Source organism: Arachis ipaensis, chromosome B4, assembly GCF_059453495.1.
Source record: "Arachis ipaensis isolate K30076 ecotype BB chromosome B4, ASM5945349v1, whole genome shotgun sequence".
Classification (NCBI taxonomy): domain Eukaryota; kingdom Viridiplantae; phylum Streptophyta; class Magnoliopsida; order Fabales; family Fabaceae; genus Arachis; species Arachis ipaensis.
Window position 1 is genome coordinate 86,888,518 of NC_142439.1, and position 11,836 is coordinate 86,900,353.

An 11,836-nucleotide genomic window follows, 5' to 3' on the forward strand; every position below is an offset into this window, starting at 1 on the left:
TGATATCATTTAGGTCATTTTACTCTGTGAAATAATTCAACAAAATTAATTAAAATTTAAAAACTAAACTGATAACTTTAATTTTAAAATTACAGAAATTAAAGTGACATGCGCTTATAATTTTAAAGAAGTAAATGGAATATTGTTTACGCATTTCATTAAAAAAGAATTGTCTTTATTCAGGTTTAGTTTCCTTATTATGCGTGCATGCCTTTGTCTTGTTGCTCATGAGTCATGACAATGCAATAAAATGGGGCAATAACAGCTCCACTACAGTGACTACATGAAAGAAACCTTCATCAATATTGCTTCGGCTCCAAGAACATCGGTTGAGAGAGAGTAACATCTGACCAAAAACTCTTAAGGAGCCTTCATTCTTTAATTTAAGAGAAAGTATAAAACATTAAATTTTAATTAGTTAGAGTTTAATTTTATAATTTAGAATTTAGAATTAATGATCTATGATTTAGCATCCAGATTTAAGATAAATAAAATAATTTAAAAAAATTGACTAATGTGAAATGAAAAAAGTTGATTTTCTAGTATTACAGTAATGCTAGAAAAAAAAATCAAACTTACTTTATTTAACATTTATTAATTATAACGATAATTAATAAATAATAAATAAGATAAATTTTAATTGTTTATTTTGACTGATTTTTTGTATCTTCTTAATATTACTTCTATTCTTATTAATAATTTAATTTGATATCAAGCGAACTTAAGGTTGGATTATGGTATTAAATTAAAGGGCCCAATGAAATTATCATTTGATGGATTCAAGATAGAGAGCAATTGCCTGAAAAGATATAGAGGAGTTGGGAATAATTCTATGATAAAATGAAAATCTACGTAACCTTTTATTGGCCTTGTATACTAGTTTATTACTTTATTTTTAATTGTGAAAGATGGTTGGTGAAAATTATAAGGAATATAATCAGACATTGTAAATACTTAAAGAAATCTTAAAATATACTTTAGTTTTAATAATATTTTAAATATTGAGCACATACTTAAAACCTAGCTATCTGAATTTTTGTTAAAAAAGTAACACAAATGAGCTTTTTACTTTTCAATAACCTTTTCTTTGATATGATGGATTTTACTTATTTCACTTTTGCTAGCTATCTATCACAATAAATTGACAAACGTGTTCAATTCCTTTTTACTAGAGAACTCCAATCTTTTCCGGATGTCAATTTTCATGCACATAAAATAAAAAGTGCGTTAAATCCACTCTTAAATCTTGCAAAATTAAAGTTTGACTTGTGGAAGAAGGAGGTCAATGAGTCAAGCGTAAATAATTGATTGTCTTGGACACCACTCTTGAGTTGTTCTAACAACTGATCTCACAAAAAATAATATAAAAAAAGAAAGCACCTGAAGAAGCTCTTGTATGTATATGGTTAAGCTTCTCCTGGAAATATATAGTAGATAATTATTGCACCAACCACATTGTATCATTCCTCTATAAATTTGCCAACTAATGAGTTCAGTTTCATCAACACTTCAAAGTTCCAACTCTAATAGTGTTCATAAACATCACACACACTCTCTCTTTCTCTCTCTAGAATTGGAAAAAAAAATGGGAGCTACTCTTCCTCTTCATCAATCATGTACATTATTCCCATCATTATTGTTGCTTTTCATCTCTTTTATTATCATCCCTCAGCTTGTACTAGGGAGCACTACAAGGCACTACCATTTTGATGTATGTCTCAAAATCTTAGATGAACTTATTTTAAAACTCTACCTTAGGCTAAAAAATTTATCATTTCCATTATTATTTATTTAACAATAAAAAATATTAGATATACACTAAATTTAAAATTAATTATCAAAATTAACTATTATATATTTGTGTATGAATATATATATACATGTAATTTAATCAATTTTTAATGTATATTTTATTCTAATGATTAATTTTAATAGTGAATTTTAGTACATACTAGAACGATTATTTTAGAATAATCCTTTGTAATGGTTTGGATTCTATGGTGTAGATAAAGTACGAAAATGTGACAAGGCTATGCCATACGAAGAGTATGGTCACAGTGAATGGTCAGTTTCCTGGACCACGCATTGTTGCAAGGGAGGGTGATCGTCTTCTTATCAAAGTTGTCAACCATGTTCAGAACAACATCACCATCCACTGGTAAAAATAATTTATGCTTTAAGAGGCTTTATATGAACACAAAGTAGTTATAAAAGAAAAACCCACTAGTTATTAAAAACAGACCACAATAAACCAAAGTGAATTGTTGTAAGTGTCCTTTTAATATATTTCTTATAGAAGAAATAGAGTTAAATCCCCCGCCCCCTCTATTTATTAAAACTTATTTTTAGAAAATAATTTTTTAAACGTTATAGCATTTGTATATGTTTAGTGAATCAAACTAAAAATAATTTTTAATAAGTACCAATAACAATAATTATGTTTAATAAAATAAATTTTAAAATTTAGAAAGATCATGACGAATATAAGAGTAAATTTGATTATTTATTATATATGAGATTATATTAATTTTTTTAAGTTTAGTAAGAACTAACTATTTTAAAAAAAATTCTCTCTTAAATACTTTTAAAAATAAAAACTACAAATAATAAACACATATAATTTTTTATTTACTAAAAAATATAAACACCTCTTAAAAAAATTTATAAAACCAAGCTTTAATGTCAACATGATGTCCAATTGTCTAAGCCTTATAAGGATGATTAGAGTATTATTATTTGGAAAAGTCTAGGGCCAGCAACTTTTGTATTTTCTGGCCAGCACTTAACCATCAAAACAAAAGTGGGTGATTTCTCACCATTAGATGTAATCTCACACTATTAAAAACACTATTGATGGCCAATTGATGGTTACAAAACATCAAAATTGCTAGTCCCCTAGCATTCCTCTTATTATTTTACTTTATCATCTTTGTCAAAAGGAGCTTAATCTATCTTTAATTAGTAGCTCTAATAAATCTCTATTTCGGCCTTTTGACAACTTTTTGAGTTTTATAAATTCCTTTTCTCACTAATTTTAATTACACTTGAAGTTTTTAACCATGAAAATCATGAGACAAAATAGTTTTGTTTAGGACTTAAAATGACTTAAAAAAATTTCACTTAACAAGTTAGTTCTTTGAATGTTCAAAATAAATTGGACATCTTGTTATTCCTTTATTCCTTTTATCTAGAAAAAGTATAACTTGCCACTTTTTCCCTCAAATAGTAAGAAACGAACTTGTCATTTTAAATCTCCATGATTTACTTTGAGTTTTGCCACGCATAAACTACTAACCTTTAATATTTGATAACCAAATAAATTTAGCCAAAATCAATTAAAATTTATTATATTTAGTATTCATTAATAGTTGTAGCAATTAATAAATGCTAAATAAAAAAATTTCTAGCTTTTTTTCTTTTGGTCTTTCTATCATTATCGTAACCCAAAATAGTAAACAAAATTAGAGATGAGCTTAATGACAAAACACCTGGTACGGTTTTGTTGCAAATAGGCATGGAATTCGACAACTTCGATCAGGGTGGGCTGATGGGCCAGCATATGTTACACAATGCCCGATTCAAACAGGCCGAAGTTATGTCTACAATTTCACAATTGTGGGTCAAAGAGGCACTCTCTTTTGGCATGCTCACATTTCATGGCTGAGATCAACTGTCTATGGTCCTCTCATTATTCTTCCAAAGCATGGTGTTCCATATCCTTTCACCAAACCGTACAAGGAAGTTCCCATCATTTTTGGTATGTAATAATTAATTAGAGGATCAACAAAAAACACCCTTCTTGTGTATGTCCTTATTAATTTGGTGATCTACATACATTCACTATTTAAAAAATTTTCAGGAGAATGGTTTAATGCAGATCCTGAAGTAGTGATAGCACAGGCATTACAAACAGGTGGAGGTCCAAATGTATCTGATGCTTATACTATCAATGGACTTCCAGGGCCATTGTATAACTGCTCTGATAAAGGTACCAAGTTCCAAACAAATGTCACACAAAACAATTTTTCATATTCAATACTTGTTTAAAATGACAAAATTGGAGTGTTTTATTTGCAGATACATTCAAGTTAAGGGTGAAGACAGGGAAAACCTACCTGCTCCGTTTGATTAACGCTGCACTCAACGACGAACTCTTCTTTAGCATCGCAGACCACACCCTCACAGTTGTTGATGTAGATGCAATTTACGTGAAACCATTTGAAACAAACACTGTTCTCATCGCACCAGGCCAAACTACAAACGTTCTTCTCAAAACAAAACCCCACTATCCTAACGCTACATTCTTCATGAGTGCTAGACCATATGCAACTGGCCAAGGAACCTTCGACAATTCAACCGTTTCCGGAATCTTGGAATACCAGGTCCCACCGAATATTCTTCTCCATTCAACAAAGATTCCCCTCTTTAAACCCACTCTCCCTGCCCTCAACGACACTTCTTTCGCAACAAAATTTACCAACAAACTTCGCAGCCTTGCGAGCCCTCAGTTCCCGGCTAACGTTCCCCAGAATGTCGATCGACACTTCTTCTTCACAGTCGGCCTCGGTAATGTTACAATATATTTCAAATATTATATATTAAAAAATCTTAAGGGCTAATATTCCACAATTATCATTAGTAATATTGATTGAGACATGTATTGGAATAGAGTTATGTTATTTGTACACTAAAATTAGTTACCAAAGTCAGCTATTAGTATAAAATATATGTTTAAATATAAATATACATTAAAAATAAATTAAACACATATATTTATAGCTATTAGTATAAAATATATGTTTAAATATAAATACACATTAAAAATAAATTAAACACATATATTTATACATAAATATATTGATGATTAATTTTAGTGACTGATCTACAAATAACATTTTATTTAAAATAATACATGAAATATGGATATTTGTCTTCTAAATTCTATTATAGAAAAGGAACATTTGAAATAATTAGTTTTAAAATATCCGTAACTATACTAAAAAAATCAAAAAATTATTTAAGTATTTTGTTTTCAATTATGTTATTTATATATACTAATATAAAATACATATATAAATTCATAATAAAAATAAATTAAATTATACTATATTTATATATAAATATACTAACAGTTAATTTTAGTAATTAATTTTAATGTATAAATAATATTTTTATTTTATTTTTTATAAGTTAAGTAAAATGAACTATTACCATGTTAATTTTATATTTATTTATAAACAACAAAAAAAATTATTTCATTAGGTGAAAATGGTTAGATGAATCAAACACCATTGTTTATTTATATAATGTGGTCCTAAATATATTTGAACAGGTACAAGTCCTTGCGACCATAACCAAACTTGTCAAGGGCCTAACGGAACCAAGTTCGCTGCATCGGTGAACAACGTGTCGTTCACGCTCCCAGTAACTACTTCTCTTCTTGAAGCCCACCATTCTGGTCAATCATTTGGTATATACTCGTCTAACTTTCCCGTTAGTCCCTTGATCCCATTCAACTACACTGGAACTCCACCCAACAACACTATGGTTAACAATGGAACCAAGTTAGCGGTTCTTCCATTCAACACGAGTGTGGAGCTTGTATTGCAGGACACTAGCATTCTTGGTGCTGAAAGCCACCCTCTGCATTTGCATGGTTTCAATTTCTTTGTTGTTGGACAAGGATTTGGTAACTTCGATCCGAATAAGGACCCTGCGAAATTCAATCTTGTTGATCCAGTTGAAAGGAACACCGTAGGAGTCCCTTCTGGTGGATGGGTGGCTATTCGGTTCTTAGCAGATAACCCTGGTAAGTTTAAACAACATTATTCTATACCGGATTATTCGGTTCATAGCTATGATAAGTTGATGAAACCATTTTATTACGCTGGAATCGATGTATGCTACATTATTCTAGTTAATTCCATTAACGTTTCAAAAAATATTCCTCTAATATTTTTTTATCAATATTAATTAATATTTTATGTGAACATTTTATTTTTAAATTATTAAAGTTTAAAATTAAAAATTTAGAGTCTAAAATTAAATACTTAAAATTTAACCAGAAATTATACATAAAAATAAAAAATATTAAGAGTTAATATTTTTATTAATATTAACTAATACTTTATTTTATTTATAATTTAATATAAAAATATTTTTATTGATTAAAAATTATTTAAAAATATTAAATTTTTATTAGTTAAATAACATTGCTCGTAAAAATGCCTTTAGTTGAATATTAACAAAAGAATAACAAAATTTTATTGATGATATGGCATTCTCCTTGCGATGCAATTGCAAAGTAGTGCGTATACGTTACCGTCAAAGTGTAATTACGTGACTCATATATCTAATATATTTATATGAGATATATTAATGATTACGTGTGCAGGAGTATGGTTCATGCATTGTCACCTTGAGGTTCACACAAGCTGGGGTCTAAAGATGGCTTGGGTTGTGTTGGATGGAGAACTACCGCAACAGAAGCTGCTTCCACCACCTGCTGATCTTCCAAAGTGCTGAAACATTCAATGGGATCGGAATTCTAGTTAAATCTATTTTACCTTTATTTTGGATTCTTTTCTATTTTCTCTTTCTTTGTATTGTTTTCACTTATTTATTTCCCTCTTTTTCAATGGCCCATTTTGGCATTCTTCATGGGTTCACAGGTTGTCAGTTTGTTATTACTAGTTCAATTTTTTTCATTGAGGGGATGAGTTGAATTGATATAGAAAATGTAATGGTGCCTCTATAATAACATCTTTGTCTTCAAAGCTGTAATGCTCCTTATTTCCAATGAATTATTAATTTTAATAATCCAAGAACTAGATTTTTTTATGGAATTAATAATTATTAATTTTGTATTTTTTAAAATTTAAAATTTAAATCATCATTAGTTAATGACAATTCATTAATATGGAATGCAATTAAAAAATACTTGTTGATTTGTTATTGTTTAAACTCTTGTAGGTTATTTAGTGGAATTGGTTTTTTATTATTTATTTATCTTAACCAAAACTATACAAAAGTTCATTGGATTATAACAAATTTTGCTAAAACATAGTCAGATCACTATGCGGCCGATTGTGCTCTTTTCTGATTCTAATATTATTCAATTATGTTAAACGTAAACAAAAAATCAGTCACAAATTTAATTATCGATATTCAAAATTAATAATATTTTAGTGTTTAATTTGCTTTTTAAAATAAAAAATTAAAAAAATAAATTAATTCCTGATTTTTTAGTTCGCAGACATTTATATTTTTAAAAATTTAAAAATACATTTAACTGTTTTACCTTTTTAAAATTTGGACACATCAATCTTTGGATTTATTTTGTTCCATTTTAAAAATTCTTTCATATGTGCATCTGTATCAATCAAGTCAGTACAATAGAAATCACATTTTATTTTTTCGTTGGATCTGACAAACCCTGAACATAAGAGATCGACGATATGTCTAGGATTTAAAAAAGTTAAGGACTTAATATATATATTTTCAAATCGTCGAGGACTTAAATGTCCGCAAATATTTTAAATTTATTAAATATTAATTATATTTAATTATTATGATAATAAAAACTCTCTTAACCTTGTTGGTTTGACATATAACCAAGGTTGCGAGAACCGGACCGGTCAATAAACCGGTGAGGTGACTGGTTCACTGGTTTAATGGTTCGACCGGGGTTCAACCGGGGTTCAACCGATTTAATTAAATATTAAATATTTAAATTCAATAATTTCTAACCTAATAAAATTTAAAATTTCACAATTTTACATAATAAATTAGCCATAATTTATCAATAAAAATTCATAAATAACTTTAAACATCAAAATTTATAACTAAATAGATCAAAACACATCTAAATAACAAATACATAATGTTCTACCACCAAATCAAACAACATTGACAAACAATTTTTCAACTAAACAAAGACACCGATCATAAAAAATCATAATCATAATTAAGTGCTTCAAGAAAATAGCAACTCAGAAGACAAAAAAAAATCAGAAAAAAAGCAACTTAGAATTACAGTAATAAGTAATAACCACTAATAATCAAAATTAACCAAAACTCAGAATCACAGTAGCAACTCAAAAATAGCAACTTAGGATTTGTAATCTAATTATCAAAACTAACCAACAAATTAGTAATAACCACTAACTATTGAATTTGCAAACAGAATCACAGTGCTAACTACTGAATTTACAAACAAACAGACTATGAAGTATGAAATCAAACTGCAGTAACAAATTACAGAACAAAAGCATAATTTGAAACTTACAGAAACAGAATTACAAAAACTGATTAATTCATATAAATAACAAAATAAAAAAAATAAAAAGAAGACAGTAATCAACAGAAATTAAATCCAGAAGACAGCAATCAAAAACCAACAATTAACCCAGAAAAAACAACATGCAACAGTCAACATAATTAAATCCAAAAAACCAACAATTAACTCCCAAAAATAAAACTAAAGCAGTGTATGGATTGAGGCTTACAACTCAGAAATTCAGTAACTCAAAATAAGCAGAAATTAATAGACTCAGAATCAGAAATAAAAAAAACCAAATAAAAGTGACTCCGGCATAGAGGGGATCGAAGACAGAGGCTTGATGTGCGCGAGAGAGAGAAAGATCGACGATGAGGATAGAGACACGATTTTAGGGTGGCCGACGACGACGAGGACAGAGGCGGCGACGCTAACAGCAGCTCCGAGCATACCTGGCGATGCGAGGTGAAGGGATCTAGGAGAAGAGGATAGCGACGGCGGGGCTTGACGCTGGCTAAGGAGAAGAGTTCGTCTGTGACGGCGGCGTTGGCCGTTGGCTGCTGCTGGTGGTTGTTTGGGAGAGAGAGAGAGAGAGGCTGCTAGGGTTTCTTCTGTGCGAGAAAAGAGAGAGAGCGAGAGGCTGGGTAGGTGTGTGAGACAGAGAGAAGGGGGAACTGGGGAAGGACTGCATTTTGTTAAACTATATTTTTCTTTTTTTTTTTTCAGCGCCAAACGACGCCGTTTATGATTTGGGGGAGAACCGGTGCCTAATAAAACCCGGCCGGTTCGTCCGGTTCGCCGGTTAACCACCGGTTCGACCGATTTTTTCTCCGGTTTTTTGCAGAACGGTTTTGCAAGTGGACCGGACCGGCTAGGTGACCGGTTACCGGTTAACCCGGTTGAACCAGCTGGTCCGGTCCGGTTTTTAGAACATTGCATATAACATGACTGGTTTACAGTATTTATGGTTTCACACACGTTTTAAAATGAGATGAAAATAAATATAAAAATGTAAATTAAAATGGGTTCATAACTAAACTGTAATGAACTAAAATAGAGAATATCAAAACGAGATTTTATAAAAACCTAAAAACTGAAAATTGAAGAACAAAAAAATAAGAAGGCCGGGAAGAGAAGATTATATTGCAACTACGTTGTAGTGTCGCCAGAACAATAGAGTGGCAGAGGGGTGATCGTCGGAATGCGTCAGAACTTGCCAGAAGAACAGGAGTTCCTACGATTTTATAGTCTCTGGATCGCGAAGAAGAGAAGGTTAGAAAAGAGAATAAGAGAAAAGAGCATAGAAGGGAAAGAGGGGTTGCTCACCAATGGTGGTACGGTGACAGTGGAGGAGAAAAGAGGTGGTTTGTGGTGGTGGTTTGACGCAGAATAAGGAGCGCACCACGCACAGTGGAGAAGAGCACCGTGCCGTGGAGGATCAGAGTGCACCGCACAATGGAGAAGAGTCATTGAGCTACACTGTCGCCATTAGGTTGGAGCTGTGCAATGAAGAGTAAGTGGGTTAGGGATTCTGATTTTGATTATCACGAGAGAATTACCCAAATCAGAGTTACTACACATCCAAGTCTTTTTGGCAACGAAGTCCAAGCAAGTTGGCACAAACCCAACAAAAATCAGTTTCATTAGTGGAGCGTACGAATACACGCTCCAACTACATAAACGTTTCGGCGTTTCTCTCGTCCTTCTCCTTCTTCTTCTACTTCTTCGTGTTTCTCCTTATTCTTCTTTGCATTCCTCTTCCTTCTTCTTTGTGTTCCTCCTCCTTCTTCTTCGCGTTCCTTCTTCTTAGTTTTATTCCTCTCAAGAGAGTAGATCAAGAAGAATTTTGAGAAAATGAAATAAGAAGGAGAAGATAAAGAAAAAAGGATGAAAAAGAAGAAGGAGACGGAGCAGAAGATAGGAAGGAAAAATTCAAGTAAAACGAAACTAAAATGAACTTAAATTAAACTAAGAAATGAATCAAAATTCCTTAAGAAATAAAAAATTTAGCCAATACTTAACAGCAGCATCAAGTGAAGCTCAGTTAATTCACAAATGAACTTAAATTAGTTCAAATTTGAACAAAAAACTAACTAAACAACCACACATGAACAAGTTAGCAAATTCAAATAAAACGAAACCAAATGAACCTAAATTAAACTAAAAAATGACCTAAAATTTCTTAAAGAATAAAAAATTTAGTCAATACTTAACAGCAGTATCAAATGGACCTCAGTTAATTCACAAATGAACCGAAATTAGTTTAGACTTGAACAAAAACTAACTAAACAACCATACATGAACAAGTTCAAAAAATTCAAGCGAGGCGAAACCAAATGAACCTAAATTAAACTAAGAAATAAACTGAAATTTTTTAAGAAAGAAAAAATTTGGTCAATACTTATCAGCAGCATCAAGTGAACCTCAATTAACACATAAATGAACCAAAATTAGTTCAAAATTGAACAAGCAGTCAAAAAGACTCAATCATCAATAAAAATACATTGAATTCATTTTTGGATCCAAATGAACCTCAATTAAACTAAGAAATGAATCGAAATTACTTAAGAAATAAAATATTTGGTCAATACTTATCAGCAGCATTAAGTGAACCTCAATTAACACACAAATGAACTAAAATTAGTTCAGATTTGAACAAACAGTCAAAAAGACTCAATTATCAACAAAAACACATCCAATTTATTTCTGGATCTAAATGAACCTCAATTAAATTAAGAAATGAACCAAAATTACTTAAGGAATAAAAAATTTGCTCAATACTTATTGCAGCATCAAGTAAATCTCAATTAACACACAAATAAACTGAAATTAGTTCAGATTTGAACAAACAGTAAAAAAGACTCAATAATCAACAAAAATGCATCTAATTCATTTCTGGATCTAAATGAATCTCATATAAAATTAGAAATGAATCTAAATTGTTTAATAATGATACCAGAGAAAACCAGAACCAATAAAGTGTTAGCAAAATGTTGGTGTTGTTGGTGATAACGATAATGAAAAAGAAAGATAACAAAAAAAGGAGAAGAAGAAGAAGAAGAAGAACGTGCATGCGTGAATTTAAAATACTTAGTTGGACTTGGTTAGGGTTATGATTTGGATGTAGAGATTTATTTCTAAAAATATTGTATGTCTTATATTTTTTATATTGCAATATTTTGTAAATGTAGTTTTAAATATTAAAGATAACTATTTTTATGAATTGTAAAAAATTTTGTTATTTTTGTTCTATTTAAAAACAATTAACCAAAAATGTTGTCTTTATTTATTTAAAATAACTTATATTAAATATTATTTCGAAAGGTTATTTTAGGCAAAAAAAAATTAGGCAAAAAATATTATAGTGAGTTCAGATAGTAAAAGAAATTTTGGTTGTATAAAACAAATAAATTAGGCCTAGATAGAATTTTATATTTAGAGAGACCAGAGTTCAATCAATCAACTTAAAATACCATGCATTAAACCAAAAAAAAAAAAAAATACCATGCATTTCCCAGTCCAAACCGAAAGGAAATACCATGCATTTTGATTATATTG

The 11,836-nt window shown here is 30.2% G+C and overlaps 1 protein-coding gene across 1 annotated transcript; it reads left to right on the top strand.

Moving 5' to 3' along the window:
* Positions 1-1,513: 1,513 nt before the first annotated feature.
* Positions 1,514-6,776, top strand: LOC107639475 (laccase-17). Its single transcript, XM_016342982.3, has 7 exons — positions 1,514-1,711; positions 2,007-2,158; positions 3,513-3,757; positions 3,860-3,988; positions 4,078-4,566; positions 5,333-5,809; positions 6,395-6,776. The coding sequence occupies exons 1-7, from the start codon at positions 1,586-1,588 to the stop codon at positions 6,523-6,525; spliced, it is 1,749 nt and encodes a 582-aa protein (XP_016198468.1). The 5' UTR covers positions 1,514-1,585; the 3' UTR covers positions 6,526-6,776.
* Positions 6,777-11,836: the final 5,060 nt, after the last annotated feature.